The 23,971-nt window shown below is 41.3% G+C and overlaps 1 protein-coding gene across 1 annotated transcript in view; it reads left to right on the top strand.

The window, feature by feature from the left end:
• Nucleotides 1-23,971, top strand: part of COL9A3 (collagen type IX alpha 3 chain) — a 44,253-nt gene that overhangs the window by 18,829 nt on the left and 1,453 nt on the right. Inside the window, exons 3-30 of the mRNA XM_040435766.1 lie at nt 1,595-1,630; nt 2,007-2,078; nt 4,031-4,084; nt 7,824-7,859; nt 8,571-8,594; nt 8,894-8,947; nt 9,494-9,547; nt 10,071-10,112; nt 11,566-11,622; nt 12,274-12,327; nt 13,135-13,188; nt 13,375-13,428; nt 13,568-13,621; nt 13,875-13,928; nt 14,234-14,287; nt 14,541-14,594; nt 14,923-14,976; nt 16,059-16,103; nt 16,210-16,263; nt 16,500-16,553; nt 17,455-17,508; nt 18,072-18,143; nt 18,495-18,530; nt 19,520-19,564; nt 20,093-20,125; nt 20,633-20,779; nt 22,701-22,755; nt 23,735-23,917. Coding sequence (XP_040291700.1) covers nt 1,595-1,630; nt 2,007-2,078; nt 4,031-4,084; nt 7,824-7,859; nt 8,571-8,594; nt 8,894-8,947; nt 9,494-9,547; nt 10,071-10,112; nt 11,566-11,622; nt 12,274-12,327; nt 13,135-13,188; nt 13,375-13,428; nt 13,568-13,621; nt 13,875-13,928; nt 14,234-14,287; nt 14,541-14,594; nt 14,923-14,976; nt 16,059-16,103; nt 16,210-16,263; nt 16,500-16,553; nt 17,455-17,508; nt 18,072-18,143; nt 18,495-18,530; nt 19,520-19,564; nt 20,093-20,125; nt 20,633-20,779; nt 22,701-22,755; nt 23,735-23,917 — 1,639 coding nt within the window. The remainder of the gene's footprint in view (nt 1-1,594; nt 1,631-2,006; nt 2,079-4,030; nt 4,085-7,823; nt 7,860-8,570; nt 8,595-8,893; nt 8,948-9,493; nt 9,548-10,070; nt 10,113-11,565; nt 11,623-12,273; nt 12,328-13,134; nt 13,189-13,374; nt 13,429-13,567; nt 13,622-13,874; nt 13,929-14,233; nt 14,288-14,540; nt 14,595-14,922; nt 14,977-16,058; nt 16,104-16,209; nt 16,264-16,499; nt 16,554-17,454; nt 17,509-18,071; nt 18,144-18,494; nt 18,531-19,519; nt 19,565-20,092; nt 20,126-20,632; nt 20,780-22,700; nt 22,756-23,734; nt 23,918-23,971) is intronic.

The raw sequence follows: 23,971 nt of genomic DNA, 5'->3' as shown, positions 1-23,971 counted from the left end.
CTTCATATACAATTTATCTGTAAAGCACAACTTGTATAACATGGTATAGCATAACAGGGCTATAAAACAAGGCTTCTTTTAATTCCTCATCATGTTCAAGATCTCTACTTGCTGTCAGTCAGTGAGAACACTTACATCTAGAGACTGAAAACCAGCCTGCTTATGTCCAACTCACACAGCTGCAATGCTTGTTACATTGTATCTAATGTAACAAGCCCTGCATTTAAGTCATTCAGGTGATTTTTAATTTTTTTGTCTCTGGATGAAAATTACAATATTCCAATTTACTGCTACCGTAGCAGACATGGGACTTAGGCCTCTTTCACACTTGCGTTGTCCGGATCCGGCGTGTACTCCACTTGCCGGAATTACACGCCGGATCCGGAAAAACGCAAGTGTACTGAAATCATTTGAAGACGGAACCGTCTTCCAAATGCGTTCAGTGTTACTATGGCACCCAGGACGCTATTAAAGTCCTGGTTGCCATAGTAGGAGCGGGGAGCGGGGGAGCGTTATACTTACAGTCCGTGCGGCTCCCGGGGCGCTCCAGAGTGACGTCAGAGTGCCCCATGCGCATGGATGACGTGATCCATGTGATCACATGATCCATGCGCTTGGGGCGCCCTGACGTCACTCTGAAGCGCCCCGGGAGCCGCACGGACTGTAAGTATACTGCTCCCCCGCTCCCCACTACACTTTACCATGGCTGCCAGGACTTTAGCGTCCCGGCAGCCATGGTAACCACTCTGAAAAAGCTAAATGTCGGCTCCGGCAATGCGCCGAAACAACGTTTAGCTTAAGGCCGGATCCGGATCAATGCCTTTCAATGGGCATTAATTCCGGATCCGGCCTTGCGGCAAGTGTTCCGGATTTTTGGCCGGAGCAAAAAGCGCAGCATGCTGCGGTATTTTCTCCGGCCAAAAAACGTTCCGTTCCGGAACTGAAGACATCCTGATGCATCCTGAACGGATTTCTCTCCATTCAGAATGCATTAGGATAATCCTGATCAGGATTCTTCCGGCATAGAGCCCCGACGACGGAACTCTATGCCGGAAGACAAGAACGCAAGTGTGAAAGAGCCCTTAAATATGGTAAAGAATTGAAGTACAAAGTGTAATAGAATGTTGCAGAAGTTTTCATTGTATTATAGGTTTCATTTACGTAAAACTAGATAACCCTTTAACTTGATTTTATACAGTATAATTTCCGATTTAGTTTGGGAAAGATTTTCAGAATATATCAATTAGTACTTTATGTGTATTATTTTCTCTGGACTTGACCTTAATTAAAGACCTACTTGTGATCAGCTAATCAATACGGATCTGGTAGATGAAACCCTTTCTCTGGGGAAAGCTGCAGGAGGCTGCCCACTTCTGCTGCAGTAGCCACTACAGGAGAGTTGTGGTATTGCACAGTGAGTCCTCCAGAGAGGTGCACTTTGCAGTGAGCGATGGGTCCTGAGTAAACCCCATTTATAACATACTTATGCCTAATTAAGCACAGGGGTTATGATCACTCATGACTATTAATTAGCTACTTTAGTAGATATTTTTAACACATATACTAATATTTTTATTTTATTTTTGCCTTGCAGGGTGAAGTCGGCCCCCCTGGTTTACCTGGACGCCCAGTAAGTGCAAACACAAAACCAATAAGATTCTAACTGAAGAATATTGTATCTATAACAACTATCCCATTCTTGTTTTAACGGACTGACTTCCTAGTTAGCTCGTGGTGTTCTTGGATTCATACACAGCAGCCAATCAGAACAAACAGAGCTGCAGTGTGAAGCATGGAGAAGAGACAACACAGATAGCAGGAAATGAAGAGACAGGAAATAGATTTCAGACTTCTTTAGTCTACCCCAGTAGACTAAGTGGCTAAGCAGGAGTCACTGTGACAGAACACAAAGCCATACAGAGCAACGGGCATCATTGCACCCGCATATTATCGGAGGTTTTAGATAAAAACTGGACTAATAGATCTGTGTTTTCTTACTTCCAAAGGGTCCAAAAGGAGCCCCCGGAAAACCAGGTGAAGCTGGAAAACCAGGACTGTCTGGACTGCCAGGTATTGATGTAAGTAATTCAGTCTTGTTTACCTACAGTTGGGTCCATATATATTTAGACACTAACACAAATTTAGTTTTTTTTACCTGTTTACTAAAACATATTCAAGTTATAGTTATATAATGGACATGGACATAAAGTCCAGACTTTTAGATTTCATTTGAAATCCACATTAAAATTGGATAAAGGGTTTAGAAGTTTCAGCTCCTTTACATGTGGCATCCTGTTTTTTAAGGGACCAAAAGTAATTGGGCAATTGACTCAAAGGCTGTTTCATGGGCAGGTGTGGGCAATTCCTTCATTATTTCATTCTCAATTAAGCACATAAAAGGCCTGGAGTTGATTTGAGGTGTGGTGCTTGCATTTTGAAGATTTTGCTAAGAAGTAAACATGCGGTCAAAGGAGCTCTCCATGCAGGTGAAACAAGCCATCCTTCATCTGCGAAAACAGAAGAAAAAAAAACATCCGAGAAATTGCTACACTATTAGCAGTGGCAAAATCTACAGTTTGGTGCATCCTGAGAAAGACTGAAAGCAGCAATGAAAAAAGACCTGGACGCCCACGAAGATAACAGTGGTGGATGATCGCAGAATAATTACCATGGTGAAGAGAAACCCCTTCACAACAGCCAACCAAGTGAACAACACTCTCCAGGATATAGGCGTATCAATATCCAAATCTACTATAACGAGAAGACTTCATGAAAGTAAATACAGAGGGTTCACTGCACGGTGCAAGCCACTCATAGGCCTCAAGAATAAGAAGGCTAGATTGGACTTTGCTAAAAAAAAACTTAAAAAGCCAGCACATTTCTGGAAGAACATTCTTTGGACAGATGAAACCAAGATCAACCTCTACCAGAATGATGGAAAGAAAAAAGTATGGCGAAGGCATGGTACAGCTCATGATCCAAAGCATACCACATCATCTGTAAAACACGGCGGAGGCAGTGTGATGGCTTGGGCATGCATGGCTGCCAGTGGCACTGGGTCCCTAGTGTTTATTGATGATGTGACACAGGACAGAAGCAGCCGGATGAATTCTGGGGTTTTCAGAGACATACTGTGTGCTTAAATCCAGCCAAATCCAGCCAAACTGATTGGTCGGCGGTTCATAATACAGATGGACAATGACCCAAAACATAAAGCCAAAGCAACCCAGGAATTTATTAAAGGAAAGACGTGGAATATTCTTGAATGGCCAAGTCCGTCACCTGATCTGAACCCAATAGAGCATTTCACTTGTTAAAGACTAAACTTCAGACAGAAAGGCCCAAACAAACAGCAACTGAAAACCGCTGCAGTAAAGACTTGGCCGAGCATTAAAAAGGAGGAAACACAGCGTCTGGTGATGTCCATGAGGTCAAGTAGTGAAGTGAGACGTAGGTTAAGGTGGCACTGCGGCTTCAGATCTTCGCTTCACCACTAATCTCATGGAGGAGGCAGGGGGTACAGTGACTCGCAATCTGGTGGTGCACGGCTTGTCCATGAGGTCAAGACTTCAGGCAGTCATTGCCAACAAACGGTTTTCAACCAAGTATTAGAAATTAACATTTTATTTACTGTTATTTAATTTGTCCAATTACTTTTGAGCCCCTGAAATGAAGGGATTGAGTTTAAAAAATGCTTTAGTTCCTCACATTTTTATGCAATCATTTTTTTCAACCCACTGAATTAAAGCTAAAAGTCTGAACTTCAACTGCATCTGAATAGTTTTGTTCAAAATCCATTGTGGTAATGTACAGAAATGAGAAAAATGTTGCCTCTGTCCAAATATATATGGACCTAACTGTATATTATGTTCAGACATGCACATTTCATCATGCCAAGGTTAGATCAGCACCCCCTCCTAATGTCTCATAGACATGGGAGCTATCTAGCAGGAATGAATTGCAACATACAATACTGTTCCAATACAATCCTGCCACAGCAATGTATACAGATCGTGTTGCTGTTTTCTAGGGACTGACTGGACCTGATGGGAAACCTGGCCCTGATGGACCACCAGGAGAACGGGTAGGTGACCTTTGTAAGATGTAAACTGATAGCAGTAATTAAAGGGTTCCTCTCAAACTTTGATTTAGATTATTTGGCTGCTAATGTTGAGAATTCTGAAAAAAAAGCAGTAGTCTGATGAAGAAAAGAGCTTAATTGCCACTGAAATACAGTCAAAAATGGTTGCTTTCTTCCAAAAAACAGTGCCATAGCTGCCCAAAGGTTGTGTGTAGTATTGCATCTCATCTCCACTGGAGTGAATGGAGCTGAGCTGCATTACCCATACAACCTGTAGACAGGTGTGGCACTTTTTTCTCTTCTGTGATTTGCATATGTTTTTGTACTCTCGATTATCATGGACTTCTACATATCTTTTTCAAGTTTACCCCAAGAATATCCAGTTTACCTTACCATCATCCATAACCTCCATCATGGTTTTCTGTCATAACCCATTTCCATTTTCATTATTATCCTCTTCTCCTTACTTTAGCCTCTTTTTCACCTATTAATCAACATCCTACTATCATCATCCATGACCAACATCAAGACTATCTTCAACAACCCATTTCCAGCTATTGTCATCCATTTCCCAGTATCGTCACCCATCTCTTATATACAGTAATCAGGAGTGTCATCAACATCAGCTCATTTTTATTCACATCCAACTATCAATACCCATCATAATCAACATCAAAACTATATTAATCAATATCCCATTTCCATCATCTATATCCGCTATAAACACAGACCGATCATAGTCCTCATCAATACTATCACCAACATTATGATAATGATCAACATTAAGACTATCATCATCGACATCCTATTTCTATAATCATCCACACGACCCTCATCATTCATCTCTTATATAATCAACCATAGGAGTATCATCAACACCAGCTCATGATCATCAATCATCATCCACATCCCACTATCATTATCCATCATGATCAAGATTATCATACCCATATCCATCACCAACATCCTAATTCCATCTGTCATCATCCACGTCCCACTATCATCATCTATCTCATATCTACTCAACATTAAGGGGGAGATTTATGGAGCACTCTGTGCCAGAATTGTAGCATGCATATTTTGCACAAACTTTTGCACTACTTTTGTGAAGAAATGGGAGGACAGTTGGCAGGGCCTGCCAGGCCCCACACATTTAAGATTATATATGCCACTTTTCTGTCGCACATACAGTAGGTGGTCATTTACAAAGGTTATTTGCGCCGTGATCTGCAACTTTTCCCCGCTCATGCCCGGTAAAAAAAAAGGGCGTGTGGGCGGGGAAGGGGAGGTCTGCCAGGCCCATCTCATCATTTTCTACGCCTGTTTTAGGTGTAGAAAATGTTCTAGAATTACACCAGCAAGGAAGCTGGCGTAGATTTAGAACGGCGGTGGATGCGCTGACGTTATGTAGAGGCCGGCACCTCTACATAACTTCGGCGGATCTACCGCTAGTGCAGGGGTTATTACAATCGGCATCTAAAACGCATGTTTTAATAAATGACCCCCATAAGATCCAAGATCTATGCCAGCTAGATTCTGGATTTTTCATAGACTTCCTGACTCCTCAATAATGTGCTAAAATTATTCAGACATGTGGCTCTTAATAAGTTTGGCGCATTTCAATCCACTGCAAAGAAGACAATGACTGGCATTAGAAACTTCAGCCTTGATAAATTTCCTTCCCCCAAGACTTAACTTAAAGGGATTGTTTCACCTCAGACATTGGAGGCATATCACTAGGATGTCTGATAGGTGCAGGTCCTACCTCTGGGGCCCACAACTATCTTTAGAACGGAGCTCACAAAGTGAAGGAGGGCACACAGTGCATGTTTGGCCTCCTATTACACATTGTGGCCATATCCAAGCAACATGCTCCCAATGTCGGAGGTGAGACAACTCCTTTAACACTAATAACACTTATCCGTCATCATCACTAATTGATTTTATTTGTCAGTATCCACATCCCACTATTATCATCCATCATAATCAACATCAGGATTGTCATCATCCAGGTCTCTTGGTAGATCCTTTCACCACATCTACAATTTTAGAAGAATAAAAGAATATTGGCATTTCTCTAATAGATCCAAGTTCTGATATCAGAACACGGCCCAGCATAATGGAGTTTATGAGGTCTTTGTAGAACTTAAAGGAGTATACCAGTTGTAAGAAGTTGACCTGCCACTCCGTTCATTTCGGGAGGCCCCAAGGGGTATGGGGTCCCCTTTCTTGTGATCGGTAGGGTCTCAGTTGTATGACCCCTACTGATCTAATAGTTCAGTCCTATGGATAGGGGATAGCTTTCACATCTGGAATACTCCTTTAAAGTACAGAATAATTTCCTCTGGTAGTCCAAACATACTCTAGTCCAGGGCTCAGCAACCTTCAGCACCCCAGCTGCTGTGAAACCACAATTACCAGCATGCTCCATTCATTTGTATGGGAGTTCGGAGAAGAGCAGAGTAAATATGCATGCCGGGAGTTATAGTTTCACAACAGCTGGAGTGCCAGAGGTTGCCTACCCCTGCTCTAGTCCAACACGATTTGAGCAAAAGATCCATGAGTTTAGAGGCAATCCATCCCCATCAATCATAATCGACATCAAGAGTATCATGTTTTAAAAAAGGGGTATAGTTGTCAATGCCAACCCATTTCCATTTTTTCTATCACTATTCACATCCCACTATCTTCATTTATCATGAGCAATATTAAGAGTATTAACATCAACACTATCCCATTTCCATCTATCATCATCTATCATAATCCACATCAGGAGTATCATCATCAACACCAGCTCATTTTCATATATCATCAACGGCATCCAACTATGATCATACATAATAATCAAGATCAGGAGTATCATCATCAACAACAACCCACTGCTTTGGATCATCATCTGCATCCCACTATCATCATGCATCATAATCAACATTAAGACTATAATCACATCAACTCATTTTCTTGTCTCATGTACTACTTCTTTGTCACTGTTAACTCCCCTACATTGCCATCCTCAACCTAGTCTAACATGATTCAGTTTCCTCTCCCATCATTCTTCTGTCCTTATCTATACTTTCACCACATCTTCATTTTAACCCCTGTCAACAACATCATTAATTACCCTCTATTATCATAATCATCTATTTGCTTATTTCATCATCATCATCATCATCATGAAAATCTCTATATAATCAACTGCTGTACTTCTATATTATGATGCATCATTATTCATTTCATCATCCTTTTTCACCAATTATCATTATTCAGCTCCACAACAGTAAAGGAATAGGCATTCTGAACTTAGCAGGAGAGCTGTATAAAGCAAAAGAAGGCAAAATCACCAGGCACTCATATCTAGATACATCATATATCTAGATAATTGATCATCAGGTTAATAATTAAGCTGTGTAGACCACGAGACACCCGCAAAAGGCAGTGTGACTAATTTCGGGGAATCCAAACCATCTAGGATTCAACACATAGAAACTGATATTTTTATATTAGCAGGCGATCATAAGACTGGGGCAATTCATAGAACTTGAAGGTGTCTAGTTACTGTTAGAAACAAGTTAGAGCCATTGAGGTTAGATATAAAGACCTGGTGATTAAGACCAGTCCATTTAAGCTTATGTTGGGTATGTTGTATATTTACATGTATGACCATCCATAGATGAGATAAGTATGGAGCCCCTATGGATGTTGATCAAGTTACATGAGCTTATCAATGTGTATCTTGTTTTAGGGAAACATTGGACCACCTGGGCCTGATGGACCTGCAGTGAGTATTGACCTAGACTTTATGTTCTAGACCACACAACCATGCCTCTACCAAGTTAGTTAATTATCTCTATATGTATAGGTAGGGCTTACTATTCAAAGAACACTTTTGTTTTGGTTAAACCTCGAAGCTTCTTATGCTTCACGTTGACATTGAGGAGATTCATTCTACTGTCCATCATTACCCACCATGGAATGAATTCCAGCACAGCAGAGAAGGAAAAAAATTAGCTGCTTCCCTTCTTCTTGAAGATCCACTATCATTGTTTTTAGTAAAATTTGGATCCACCATGTTGGATTTTTGTAGCACATCCCTTACTGGTTTTAGGGGAACAAGAAAGTGTCCAGGAGACACTCCTCCTGCCTCTTTCCATAGAAATTAATGAGAACGTTTGGCCATTATTGGTTCAAATGTGACAACTGCTGGCCAACAAGCTCTAGATGCCATTGGCAGTATGTATGGCCAGTGAGTTGTATAAAGGAGAGATGCCTCCTTATTAAAACCTCATATGGGTCCCACTGCTGGTGCTACTCCATTGCATTAAACCCTACCATACAGGTACAGAAAGGCCCAAAGCTTTACCCTCTATCCATCATTACCTTCTGGCCAATTTCTCTTCAAATGTAAGCCTGAGCTGCCCCCTACCCGTTCAATTCTCAGTTCCATTGTCTATGGCTGACTCAATGATTTTATATTTGTTTTTGTTTGTAGGGAAGAGGACCACCTGGACCTCCTGTAAGTCTGTTACATGACTATATATTGTGGTATAAACTGAGTTTTAATCATATAGACACATTACATGGCTCGTCTAAGTGTACTTGGTAATATCAAATAACCGGCTTGCATTCTTCATGTTTGGACCTCTTGTCTTTGCCTATCCATCTTTGAGCTTCAGATGCCATGGGCCTTGTTTCTGTCCTCCTCTAATAGCCAGCCTGTCATTCCTTGGTCATCATCCCATGTCTACATTCTTTGTTTAGTTTTTTTCTTGGTTGCCTTTCCTAGTATAACTGGTGTCTGTACTGTTCTACTAGGGTCTTGCTGGACCAAGTGGTTTACCAGGCGGTAAAGGGCCCCAAGGTCCTGCGGTAAGTTTTTTCACCATATATGGCACATTGGACTTGCTCTGATGCTGTTCCAGTATTCATATAGGGATATTCGACTTTTATTCAGATGTATCAATTGTAAAAATGCCATACAGGGCTCGAAGAACTGCACTATTTAGTGCCCAAAATAAAATCGCTTTAATTTTTCTGGATAAAAAATACTACTATTCAATGCTCAATAAGTTAGGAGCTTCTGCAATGTGCACAGTGACATGCAGATATATGGAATGTCACCTCTGCAAAGAATCATTGTCCTCATCGCTAAAGTGGTTAGACCAATGAGGACCATGACTGGCTGGCTTCTGCAGTCAGATGCTATATACAGGAGGGACTACTCTGCAATTTGTAAACAAGTAGTGGACATAGGGCCGGACCAGCACAGCAGAAAAAAGCACTTGAGAAAGAGATGTAAAAAAAATTTTTTATTCTAATCTACAGCAGGGCTTCTCCGAGATTTTTAATTATCTCGGGCAACCCTTTTAAGAATCTTTCTCTTGGTTTTGTTTGATATTTGTCCTTATTTTTCAGGGACCTTCTGGCCCACCTGGACTTCCTGGGCCTCCAGGACCACCAGGCCCTCCAGTAAGTCATATTAACAACATGTCTGTTACTGTACACTAATGATAGGACACACATGGCTGAGGTGTACTATTCTTCTGTCAAAAGAGAACACCTAGATTTCATGTCTTAAGATTCCTAAAGAAAAAATAGTTACTGTGTTAGGCAGTAGAAAATTTTTATATCCGTGTTCCTGATGAAAAGTCCTACGTTATCTCAACAGCTTGATATGTAACATCATTGCTCTTATAATATCTGTCATCCATGTTGCTCCCTACTCTACCTGTAGACATGGATATTGTTTTCTCTGGGGAGAAGGATGTAAGCCGCTGTCAGAAACCTGAAATCCAGCATGCTTGGAAGGGAAGAGTCAGGACATCTCCAGACACATTAGATAGTCTGCCAATCCCACCAAAATGTACTGGTTTGGCCAAATTTCATTGAATGTGTATGGCCAGTTTAGCATGTAGGATTACACAAGTAAAATTACCGATGGTTGATTATGCACTATCTATTCAACATATAATTTTGCCCTCTCTTACTGTAGGGTCTTCCTGGAGTTGTTCCTGATAGCAATGGAGACCTCCAGGTAAGTACTTTTTGAATGTGGGGTTGTTTGTTATGTTTTTGTTTGTTTTTTATTCCATAACGCAGAAATAACTGAAAAAACACTTTGTAGTGATCCAACAGGAAATATAATTTTCAATTTGACAAATCTAAATCTCCTCCTAATAATGACTAGATTACCGTACTTGATTACTAGATTGGATCAGACTATATCAGTGCTAAAATCCCAAATGCAGAATTTGTCAGAAACTAGAACCAATAACTTGATCTTGTCAGTTACTGGACTGCCAATGACTGAATCCAGTGACTAAACCTTACAAATGACTAGATCCAGCCTATGACTGCATCTTAGTAATGAGTAGAATAGTGAGTATAAATAGTCTGATCTTATCAATGACTGAATTCTGACAATTACTAGATCTGATTAATAAATAGATCCCAAGGGCAGATAGCCATAACTTATATTTAACTAGATCTAAGTTGATCTTGTGACTAGATTCAGTGACTTGATACTGTCAATGTCTTGGTCTTGTCAGTGACTGAGGCAAGGACTTCATCTTGTCAATGTCTGCGTCCAATTAATAATTAGATTCCTTCGATGACCAAATCCACTGGCTAGGTCTCTTCAGTAACTAGATCCACGGATTAGGTCCAATGACTAAATGCTGTGAATGATTAGCTCAAATTAGTTACTAGATTTGGTCAGTGACTAGATTTCAATAGTAAGTAGATCCAATCAATGACTACATGTCATAAATGACTTATTCTGATGACTAGATACCGCCAATGACTGAATCCAATGACTAGACCATATAAAACATAGATCAGGCCAATGAGTAGATCCCATAACTTCATTTTGTCAGTGACTGAATTCTGACATTGAGTAGATCTCATCAATAATTAAATCCCATAGACAGATCCTTTAAATAACTATATTTAATGGCTAGACCATATTAATGACTGGGCCTAGTGATTTGGTCAATTCAAAACTAGATTGTGTCAATAACTAGATCTCATCAATAACTGTCAATAAGAAATGATGAAATCCAGTGACCAAACTTTATCAATGACTAAATCCTTTCAATGATTTCTTCAGATGGATGGATCTTATCAATAACTAGATTTATTAACTGGATCGCATTAACGACTACTTCCAATAACTAGGACTGGGGACACACATTTAAAATGGTTGTCACTACTGCTTCCTTCCTGTTGCTTACACAGCAGTGAATTGGAATCAGTATTCTCATAGACTTGTCATAATGCATCATGCTCAATTTAGGTCATTTTCATACATGGAGTCTTATTAGAGTATTAGTGCAATTTCCCTTTAACTTACATTAATGTACTACAGCTTTGTTTTTATCTTTTGTGTTATTTTTTCATCATTTGTGATAAAATATATAATGACTGACTAGAAGGTCAAAATGTGAAGATAACATGTGCATTTGATGATGTATGTTTTTTTTCACCAGTGTCCAGCTGTTTGCCCACCAGGACCTCCTGGTCCCCCAGGAATGCCAGGTTTTAAGGTAATTTGAAACAATTAGAACCCCCCCATTACTGATTGTCCAGACCTCCCTTTTAGTATGTGCCAATCTAGTTGACAAAGTTTTAAACTGTGACAATGGGGTTTGTATTGGATAGTTGTCTACCACGTGGTCTATGCTGCCCAGAAAAGGGATGGTTACATGCAAGTAATTTTTTATTGTGTTACCAAAGTCAACATTGTAATGTTATCCCATCTCCTAAATTTCAGCCTGCTATGTGGCTTTCCCTTTATTCAATAATACAGATCCAATATGCTGTAGATCACGTTCTATAGGACCCCTGTCTATAACCGAGAGCCAGGAGTCATGGAATACTGCTGGTGCACAATATACTATACAACCACTGACTTTCAAGGGTGTCTAGCAATGCTGCTTCACTTTTCTTATGTCACATTTGTGCTTTTTGTTTTGGGACACATTGTCCTGACAATCCATGATGTGATCTAATAGATTCTACATGGTTCTATGGATCCCCTTAATTCCTCATGGTTCAGATCTTTAACTGTCTGGATCTACTGGATTCTGTCATGATGAATTTCTCACTGATCTGTTATATGATATGGTTTAGATTGATTGATCTCAGGTTTCACTGGTCACATTCAGGTATTAATCGTTATATTATGTGTTTTACAGGGACACACAGGACACAAAGGAGAACGAGGGGAACTTGGAAAGGATGGTCAAAAGGTAATGCTAAAGTGTCCAGGACTCTCTCTGGAATGGGGCATGGTCACATGAGGCACAATTACAAATTTTGCCCTATGGTTATTATTGGTTGTTTGTGATGAACCTGATGGCAATTACCCATCAGTACAAGATGATCCTAGACAACGCATGTAAGGATCCAAAGTTGGCCAGGGAAATGCAATTGACAAGTTGCTTATAGCACCAATGGTAGATCCTTGAACCCAGTGCAAAAGTTATACTGTGGACCCACAAGGTTTTGCGGTCACAAAACAGTAATAGATAATCCATGTGATGACCCTGTGTCACCTTCCAACATTTTTCCACCAGCATATGAAATTATGTGCCTAGAGAACCTGGTGAATTCCTGATCATGTCCTCAAAGTCAGGCTCCTGAGCTAGTACTAGTCACCATGGCACAGTGACACCAACCAGTGTAGTGGATCAAACCATTTATTGAAACTTGTTCCACTGGTATCGTCACCGAGGGATCCACTGTTAGACACATTTAACAGCATGAAGTAGGATTGGGAATGTATGCTTATTAAAGTCCTGCAACGCATGCCCAGCAGTTCACTTGTCGCTAGTTGAGTGATAATTCCACAAGACCTTCACCCCATAGATCAATTATATCCAATATTGTTGCTGCTTCAGTCATTCGGTGACCACGTGCAGAGCCGATGGCAACATAAACTCAAGCAGATCATTAAACAATCAGTTAGAATTTTGTTGAGTTTAGAAATCATTTCAAGCTTTAACTGAATTTATTACATTTTCTTAAACCCACTGACTCTGTGCTCTTCTCCACAGGGCGAGGCGGGTCCTCCTGGGTCACCGGGAATCCCTGGCAGTGTGGGATTACAGGTAAATAACACTTAATAGTAAGTTGATTACCAGCCGAAATATGAATGCAGCAGCAACCTGGGGAACTACAAGTCCCAGCCTCAACTCTAATCGTTGTCATATCTTGGAGCGGGTTCTTCACCTGACATGAGCAGAGCTCTGAAGAAACATAAGCAAGCTAAATGTCCATGTGCTTTGTCTTTGCAGGGCCCAAGAGGTGCAAGGGGCCTAGTTGGACCTCAGGGACCTGCAGGAGACAGGGTGAGTTCTCCATACAGTGTACAATACATCCATTATTACATTATAATAGTGTACATCTGTTGTAAAACTATAACTTCCACCAGCTTTCTGGAAGGTGTAGTCAATGCTTACTTGATTAATTTGATCTGTTTTTTTTAAGGGACCCAATGGATTTAGAGGACCCCCTGGTCCTCCAGGACCCCCTGGGAAAGCTGTACGTATGAACTTGAGGCATGTTCCCCATTCCCTGACTCCTTATTGCTTCCTTTAGATCTGTAACCCTAAAAAAAAGCCCACTCTCATTAAATTGAATAGCTGGCAATTCAATACTTAGATGTCATGATCTGTATCAGTAAAGTGAATGGGCCCTTACATTCTCCTTCGGATCTGCATGGATACCCAAACATTTCTGACCTCAAAGTTCCTCAGCAACCATGAATCATCCATCAGTCTGTCTGTCATTTCAGGGGGATCAAGGCGTAGGAGGACCTCAGGGATATCCTGGACCTAAAGGTGACTCTGTAAGTGACTTTTGTTTTACACGTTTTATACACATCTCTCATAAGCTATGCTTGAGCCACATCACACATAGAAACATTTATACTGTACATGTTGATAGGACCCTAGATTCCGTGGTAACCATAGCACTTGTCCAAGAGGAGTCTAAGTGCTAACCCATCATTGGTTATTTTTGTTGTCCTGTAATACCGGTGGTATCATAATATACATACATGTGTTTGGAGTCAACAATCTGAGACTTGTGTAAATGTGTGGTATGTGATGAATACTTTGGTTATATGTATGGATTTGTACTTTTTTTTTTTAGGGAAAAGCTGGTCCCAAGGGGATGCCAGGTGGTCCAGGTCCCATAGGAGAGCCAGTAAGTGATCAAATGCCTTTTGTGTTGTTGTTGTTGCTTTGGGCCAAGATGCATTTTTTTGCCAGTAGGATGCAATATGCATAGAGGCAAAGCCATCAGCAGTGTAGTATGGTTTGCTCTGGTCTCTAGCCTGGTACCAATGTAGCTGATTTTCACTGCACTGCACTATGGAGGTCATCAAGTTATATCATGACCTTAAAATGTGAATTTGCCTTTGGAATATTATTGATCTTGGCAATTGCTCTTTTTGTAGGGCATGCCAGGGAAGGATGGGCGTGACGGGACCTCTGGCCTGGACGGTGAGAAGGTTTGTACTGCTGGGAAAGATATGGATTAAGTCACATGGAGGGAGTTTTCATTTAGGCAGGATAGGAATTGGTCAACTCATGAAATGTAATGGGGAAGAGTGTAGACAATGTTGATACAGGTAGGCTCTTGCTGCAAAGCCAGAGGGCTATATAAGCCTTGTTGAACTGCAATGCAGCACCACCTGCAAGTCCTCATGGTGTTGTCACCTTATTCATTACAAACATCTCTTTGCTATAAACTTATCTCTGTGGTAGACTCTGTGGTTTATTATTGTATATCATGAGTCATGACATGCGACCATAAGTTCTTGCCACTTGTGTTTTCAGGGTGATCGTGGAAGGCTAGGAGTTCCTGGTGAGAAGGGGCCAAATGGACTCCCAGTAAGTATGTTATATTGCTATGACTTTGTTGGGTACTAGAAGTAGGAAAGATATTTAACATTGGGTGTCAAGGGTTCCACAGTATCCAGCAGGGTCATCCAGCAGGGTCAGTCAGGTATTGTATAGAGATACTGAGAAAATGTATAATGCGGTAGTAAAAACTCAATGAGTCTGAAATTCCAGTGTTTAGTACAGCCCCAGTGGAGAGCGCCTTAACTGGCAAGGCAATGCTCCTCTGGAATCCTGTGAAGAATGTATGCAATTAAGCTCTTAACAAGCTCTGTCTCTAACGCTCCCAGATGTAAGGTAGCTATCCTATAGGTTCAACCTTTAAGGGGCCTTGAGACATGACTTGGTTAATAGTTAAGCCAGCATCTCATATGCAGACAGCTGTTTCAGGGTGATTGCCTCTCATCAGGGAAGAGCAGAAAAGACTGGCTTAAGAGGGTGAGAGCTCTAGGTCAGGATTTGGGGAATACAATATCTCCTTATGGAGAGCTCCTTAAATAGTGTGGGGAGTCTTATAGGCCATACATGCCCCTCTGCATACCTTTTTTTACATACCTTCTTCCCAGAATTCCAAAGTATTCCCAGTATGGAAAAGAAACTAATGGTCTGGCATGTCTAAGAGTGGAAATGCGTGTTATATTTATTTATCCAGCCAAAAATGTGCACCATGTACATCATAAGGGCAACATTTTGGGCTATAATTGTTGAAGTTCTTTTTGCAGGTGCCCCCACTGCCTGTCAGTGTGACTTTGCAACATCAGGCAGTGTGCTCATGTCTTTGCTTGAAAAGGAGCCTCAACAATTATAGCCTGAAACATTGCCTTTATTTATTGTTACATGTTATAAATTATTTGGCTGGATGAATAAATGTATCACATGTTGAAGCAATAAAACTATGCAGTGATGTTTATAGTTGGCATACAATACTATGGTAACCCGCTGGTGGGATGGGTCAGAAGACGGGTACCAACAAAAGCGCTGAGTGCTGTTGTCCCCTAGAGTCAAATGTATCACTGAGGTATACTCATAGACTGGTTACTTATGTCTTATCTTCAATGTTTCTGTACTATTAGGGGCTTCCTGGCAAAGCTGGAACTAAGGGAGAGAAAGGTCAACTGGTAAGTGACTATACATATTATCTATGGACATGTTACATATACAGTTTTGCTATATTCGTTATGTCTTGCAGAGACATTACATTGTTCACTGCTATTCCTCTTTCAGGGCGCCCATGGAGAACTAGGAGAAGCCGGCCCCTCTGGAGAGCCAGGTATTCCCGTATGTATCCACCAACACCCAATGGCAATGCATTTGTACACATACCAGACAAAGAGTAGATGGGACCAAACCAGGATACCTCCCATCGTTTTGATGATCTCACCATACATAACCCCATAACTGAAATAAGGGGTCAATAGAAGTAAAGGAGGACCCAAATAATAAAAATTACTGTGCTGTTAGGCTGTCATAACATCTTCCCCAAGCTAAGTTACAAGGTTTATCTTATGTTCTAGGGTGAAGCTGGACCTCCAGGAGAAAGAGGAGTGGCTGGACCCAGAGGAGGAGCTGTAAGTGGACATGGTGATACCTAATGTTCTTTAACCTAATGTTGATCCATCTGCTACATTGTAGGGAAGCAGCTGTGAACATCACAGACTTGAACTCAGAGAAGAACCAGAACTTGATATATGGCCACACATGTAGGATAGCTTGTGTCCGATCACTTGATGGGAGACAGCTAACAAACCGGCTATAGCTCATTGGAATGGAAATAAATTAACTTCACTTAGAGCCTCAGGCAAACTTTCAGCACTAGCTCCCATTTTTACACGGAGAAGAGAGATAAATAGTGGAGATCCTCAGTTTCAGGGTCTTCACTCTTAGTTCAGCTCACATGATCATTTTGTTAGATAATGGATGATTTGATAAACTGCCATAAAAAATATTTGCAGTCAATGAGATTTCACTTGTTCCATAGCCAGAGATTATGGACCTCTCAAGAACCATGAGACTTGGTTATAATGCTCATGAAGCTCACAGACATGTTCTACAGGCTTTCACAAATGGAGAAGGAAATTCACAATATTGAATGTTCCCTCAGTTTCCTTCCATTTAGTGCTGGTTCACACCATCAGACCTTTTCTGCCTATGATGAGACTGAAAAGCTAGTTTCCTTTCACATCCTTCCATATTATGGTTAGAGGAGTCCTGTGCAGGTTAAAATTTCCCATAACACATGGAATTAGTTTCAACTAAAGCTATAGACCCCATGCCCAATGGGGCCTCATAGTTGCAGCATGTGCTTCTTTTATGACTTATACGCCAAAACGGGCACATGCACAAAGAAATTTCTCTCTTTCTTCTAAATGAAATGACCACTATAGTTGAAATTCGTTTATGTTCTTTGTCAGCTATGGTGTAACTGAACTAGACTATCACCTAAAAACTTTAATGCATTCTTTTCTGCAGGGTGGTGTCGGTCTCCCAGGACCAATTGGTACTCCCGGAGTGCGTGGCTTCCAGGTTGGTGGGGTTATTCTTTCAGATAAAAATATTACGATAAATGATTTCCATTCTATGAAACTGACTACAAAGCAGACACAGTGGACACGTAGAATGTGTATACTGCATTGTCTCTTAATCTGAAGTATGATCCCAGAAGTGGGCCAAAGATGGTCCCTGGATATCATAGCACCAGCATTATTAGGACTACTAGATGACATGGATGCAACACTATGTCAGTTACCAGAGTATTGGTGGTTCCATGGCACAATGGGACATCAAAGCAGGTCTACTGTGGGATTGTATCAGTGGATGTAGTAATAGGGGTGCAAATGTAGCAGTCTCACTCAGGCCCTGGTGCCACATAAGAAGACACTAGTATTATAAATGGTACAAGGTGGCATAGCAGGACCTGATACAGATTTTGCACTGGGCCCATGAGCTTTACGTTATACCTCTGACCCACTAAATAATATGTAGGGGATCAGTAGTTTGAATTTTATGGTAATAGTTTACATAGTGTCATTACAATGGTTGTTATAAAAATTATATACCTTTTAAAAAAAAAATAATATCTTTTTCAGGGCCCAAAAGGCAACATTGGTGACCCCGGCTTACCTGGACCTACTGGAATCCGTGGTGGATTTGGAGAACGGGTAAGGTTTCTGTGGTATAGTGCTGCTTTTTTTTTTTTTTTTTTTAGCTAGCTAGATAGGCAGACAGAAAGTGGTACTTTGACCCTACATTTGGCTGCATCTAATTATCATCTGAATTAGCATTTACTTTGAATGTACCAGCAGTCAAGCTCTGGATTGTTCTATGATCCAACCATCCAGAATGAATGGCACTGACACCTGACAGACTAAGTTTGTGAGGTACCTGGCCTTTACTTTAATCCCTCATTAAAACCCTCAATTAATCAGCAGTGAATACAAAGACTGGAGAGCTCACACTGTGCAAGAATGTCTAACGGAAGCCACGGCTTAACCTTATGTCCTCTCTTCCAGGGTCCTGTTGGAGCTGCTGGCCCCAAAGGCGACCAGGTGAGCATGAGAAGAGGCTGAAATGTTAAAAAGTAACTGCAAAAAAAAACTTGTATCGTCTTCGAGAAAAATGAAAGGGAAAGATGGTTCAGAGACATTCTAGAGTAAGCACAGACCACTGTAAAGCATAAGCACCAACCCAAAAATGTACCACACCCCCATAAAAACTGCATAGTGGCCCTATGACGGGACCTCATAACAGCGACAGTCAGGGTGCATCATAACCGCTTGTGGAGTCTGTGGTCCTCTATTTTTCCACATTCCATCCCCTGCTCTGATCCTTGAGTCCCTCACATACGGCTCGTACATAATTAGAAATAACACATTTAGGCCTCATGCATACATATACGTTTTGCGGTCCACAGACCACAAATCGGCAAAACATGGATCCCAGCCATTTTTTTTTTAAACCATGTAGAAATGTCATATCCTTGTCTGTATAATGGACAAGAATAGGACATGTTCTATCTTTTTTGAGGGGCCGCGAAACAGACATATGGATGCAGACAGCACACAGTATGCCGTCCGAGTCTTTTACGGCCCCATTGAAATGAAAGGGTCCGATCTGCATTCTGCAGACAAAAAATACGGTCATGTGTATGAGGCCTTACAGTGATAAAATGCACGCTTTATAATGTTTTCATCACCATCTGTAATAGTTTAATATCAAAGCTGGTACATTTCTACCAACTCCACCCAAAACTGTCTCTGACTCCATGACTCCCAACTCCATAGCCCTGAGATTCATAACAGTGCATACCAAAATGACACCGTAATACTGTGCCTATAACAGCACCAGAGTGCTCCACACTGGTGCCAGATGAGCAGATCTCATAGTGTGCTAGCAGCTGTCCCCATAACAGTACCATTATAACAGCATCGGAATAATACCCTATAACAACGACAGCCATAACACCCCTATGAATAATTCCAGTGAAGTTTTATTTGCTGACTAGACTGCATGTAATTTTGTTTTTGCTTATTTTCAGGGCATTGCGGGTTCTGATGGACTTCCAGGTGAAAAGGGGGAGATGGTAAGTAGCAGGGAGTCCAGAATGTAGGCCTTTGGTAGCGCAGCAAAGTCCCACACTCTGGAGTTGCTGATCATAAAATATGCTTATATTAGTAAATGAAAGACTAAATCATTATTTGTAACATAAACAGAATGTATATATTTGAATGATCAATGACGTATGGCATTCTCTGTGTAAGTGCGTATACAGTGATAGCTGTCAGTCACTCATAAGACCTCCCCTGTGTACAACTGAACCCAGAAAAAGCAGAGACTAAAATGTATAAATTACAAGTTTTGCTGAACCATTTTCCACAAAACTATATACCAATCTGCTCAGCATCTCCTGTTCTATAACATGGTGCTTGCAGATTGCACTACATTTACAGTGCTAAATCATGGAGACACATGGCACAGAGTGGCACTTGCCACAGGAATTTTACTAGCCTTTATTGGATTAATTGGCTGTTGCAGGTGATGTTGTTGGCCTCTGTATTGTATGGCACATTTCTTTGTATGCTCATTTCTTTTTCCTATTTGTGTTTTGTAGGGGCCATTTGGACCAGTTGGACAGAAAGGAGAGGTAAAATAATTCTAAGACTGTTTTAATACATAACCTTTGAGCTGAGAAACATCTATTCTTGTGTCAGGGGGGTCCCTTCCGATCCAGACCTTTCCACTGCATACCAGCATCTTTGGACAGCCATTTAAAAATGAGGGCACCTAATATATACTCAATGTTGTATGCAATGAAGCATGCTGCATATAGTACTGCAAACATATTAATGGCAGTAGAGCCAGCCAGATAGTAGTACCCATATAATTGTGCCAGCAATGCTTAGTGCTGCTGGTCATTGGAAAAATATTTGACCTAGATGGCTCCTTCCACTGTCAACTGGCACCAAATCCAAACTGGGAAATGTCTACTGAATTAAACTACCCAAGATATCAGTATTTTGTAATACTCCCCTGTAATACCACCATACACTCTACACTCCCTGGCCTTAATGCAAGGGAATTGATTACAGGCACTTACGTAATTTTTGCCGTGTGCTTCTAACTTTTGCATTGCTTCTTGTCTTTCTATCAGCCAGGACTGAGAGGTGAACCCGGCCCCAAAGGTATTTCTGGACCGAATGGAACATCTGGCATACTAGGAATCCCTGGTCCACCAGGTCCAATGGGTTTCCAAGGAGAACAAGGAGTTCCTGGCATCACAGGAAAACCTGGTGTCCCTGTAAGTAGCTTCCTACAAACATTTCTGTATATGCCAGCCTTCTGTGATGAGTGAGCAAGTGTTGTATGTGGTGTCATTTTTATTTGTCTAGTGGAGTCTTGTATTAACAGGATGTCTACTATCTCAAACAGTCAGGGATTCTAATTATGTTCTGTTGGGTGGCCACCAATTCCTGTGAGTCTATGTGATGTATCTTAACAGTAGCTGACATGGTACAAACAATGCCCTCTATCTCATAACCCTTACTACTGATGTTTTAAAAACTCTTTGAAAACAGTTGAATTTATAATGACTTCTTCTATTAATGGGGTTTTGCCATGTAGAAAATTTGCAGCATATTGCGAAGATATGCCACAAATGTCAGATAAGTGCGGGTCCTTCCACTGGGACCCTTTCCTAACTTGGAAAGGGGGCCCCTGCAGGGAAGGAGAGCACACCGCCCATACACTGCTGTGAGGCTTTGGCTATTTTCGGAGGACAAATAGCACTAAATGAGAGCAAGCCCTGCGAACACGGCTATGACTTCATTCAGCACCACAATGTATTCAGATACCTTCACTTTTTCACATTTTGTTATTTCTTGGCCTTGTGCTAAAATAAAAATAAAGTTTCCCCCATCATTCTGCACCCAATACCCCATGATGAGAAAGTGAAAAGAGAATTTTAGAAATTTTTACAAAATTATTAAAAAGGAAAAACTAACATTTTGTATAGACATAAGTATTCAGACCCTTTGCTGTGACACTTGAAATTTAGCTCTGGTTGGCTACCCATTTCTCTTGATAATCTATGAAATGTTTCTACACCTTGATTGGAGTCCACCTGTGGTAAATTTAGTTAATTGGGCAAGATTTGGAAATACACCCTACTGTCTATATAAGGTCTCACAGCTGACAATGCATATTAGAGCAAAAAGCAAGCCATGAGTAGGAAAGAACTGCCTGTAAATCAGAGAGACAGGATTGTGTGGAGGCCCCATTAAACTAATAAATCAGGGGAGAAGCCCCTAGGTAAGCGAGTTGACCAAGAACCCAATAGTCACTTTGGCTGAGCTACAAAGATCCTGTATGCAGATGGGAGAAACTTCCAGGTCAACCATAACTGCAGCACTTCATCAATCTGGACTTTATGGCAGAATGGCCAGAAATAAGCCTCCTAAATAATCTATAAGCCCAAAGTGGAACAGCCCTTTAAATGGATTGCCTGGGATTTTGATACTGATGGCCAATCCTCAGGAGTCAGGATAGGTCATCAATATCTCACTGGTGGGGGTCTGACCCCAGCACCACCACCAATCAGCTGTTTCAAGAGGATGTGGTGCTCAGGTGACCACTGCGGCCTCTTCCTAGGCTAGTGACATTAAGTTCATCGATCACTTGGCCAATGCGCAGCTCAGTCCCATTGTGAATTGGCCGGAGAAGCAATACCAAGCACAGCCGCTATACAATGCAGAGCACGCCATGCATGCCCGGTGTACTCTCCTTCACTTTAGAAGCCCTGTTCTCAAGATAGGAGTGGTTCCCAGAGTTGGGACCTGCACCTTTCTGACACTTGTGGCATATACTAGCGATATATCACAAATGTTTAGCTGGGAATACCCCTTTAAGCAAGAAGAGGAAATAACATGCTCAGATCACACAAGGGTTTGCTTGTAGTTTGTAAGCGTGGACACAAACAGATTTACATGGTAGCTGAATACACAAAACGGTAGCAGATTTTTTTCACTAAGAATAGTTGCAAAGGTATAATTGCATAATGTTTGACAGGTTCCCCAAAGATACACATAGATATGAAAGTAACAAAAGAGACCTGGATAAGAGCAGATGTGATTTGGGGTTTCTGTTATTCTTATTGGTCTGCCCAGTTGAGTTTACAATCTATTTTGTCAATGGTTTTTAAGTATATGTTTTTCATGTTTTAGGGCAGGCTGTCAAGTGAGCAGCATATCCGGGAGTTGTGCGGTGGAATGATCAATGGTGAGTGTTTCTGCACTTTAAAGGGAACCTGTCATTAACTTTATGCTGACCTTACTGAGGGCAGCATAAAATAGTGACAGAAATGCTGATCTCAGCGGGGTGTCACTCATGAGCTAAAAGTAAGTGGTTGCCGAGAACCAGCATCATAATCATTGCAGCTCAGGGCTTGAAAAGAGTCACAGCCCCTGAGAAGAGTCCTGGTTATTCCTAATCTCCTGCACTCTCATCCATCTGCTGCTGATTGTCAGTTCTCTCCTAGAGAGATGGGGAGAAAACTCGGTAGAAGACTGTCGGTCATCAGCAGGTGGGCAGGAGAGCAGGAATTCATGAATAGCCATGACTCTTCTCAGGAGGCCGTGACTCTTTTGTAGGCCCAGTCTGCATTAATTGTGATGTTTGTTCTCGGCAACCACTTACTTTTAACTTTTAAATGAAAGACTGCTGAAATCCACTCACCTGTCTCTACTTTATACTGCCATTAGTATGGGCAGCATAAAGTTGGTGACAGGTTCCCTTTAAATACTGGACTCAGTAGGATCAGTCACTCAGTTGCAAAGCGTAAACCTAGATGTGGAAAACCATGCTAAGTCCATGTTTTGCCATGTGTCTAGTTCCTGGGTCATTAGCGCAGGTCTTCCGAAACTAGTGTAGTAGTTTCATATTCTAACCTGGGTCTGAAAGAAAGGATAGCTGAAATCTAATTGGTTTCCATGGGCAGTATCTTGATATAGACATGGTGTTGGCACAACCTCCTGTACATTGATAGTCTATTCTAGAATTCAATCATGTCTAAGCATAGCTGCATAAACTGTGGTGTTAGATTTGGGATTGAGATTAATTTAATAGTTTCTTATTGAGCACCTTGGTTAACCACATAATGAATAAGAAAATGAAAATAGTCAGTGGATGATGCTAGCTACTACTGTATGTTCATCTCAATACAATGTGTTCCACTCTTCTTTGCTCCATGTCCTTTCAGATCAAATTGCACAGCTAGCAGCTAATTTAAGAAGACCCTTGGCTCCAGGGTTGGTCGGTCGACCAGGACCTGCTGGGCCACCCGGACCTCAAGGTACTCCTGGACGTGTAGGACATCCTGGTAGTCGTGGACCTCCAGGATACAGAGGGCCAACTGGAGATTTGGGATCTCCAGGTTTCAGAGGTAAGGGCAGACTGCTGTTTACAAGAAGACCATGATTTGAAGTCTTTGATTTCC

Source organism: Bufo bufo, chromosome 6, assembly GCF_905171765.1.
Source record: "Bufo bufo chromosome 6, aBufBuf1.1, whole genome shotgun sequence".
Lineage (NCBI taxonomy): Eukaryota > Metazoa > Chordata > Amphibia > Anura > Bufonidae > Bufo > Bufo bufo.
This window is presented reverse-complemented; position numbering and strand designations above follow the sequence as displayed.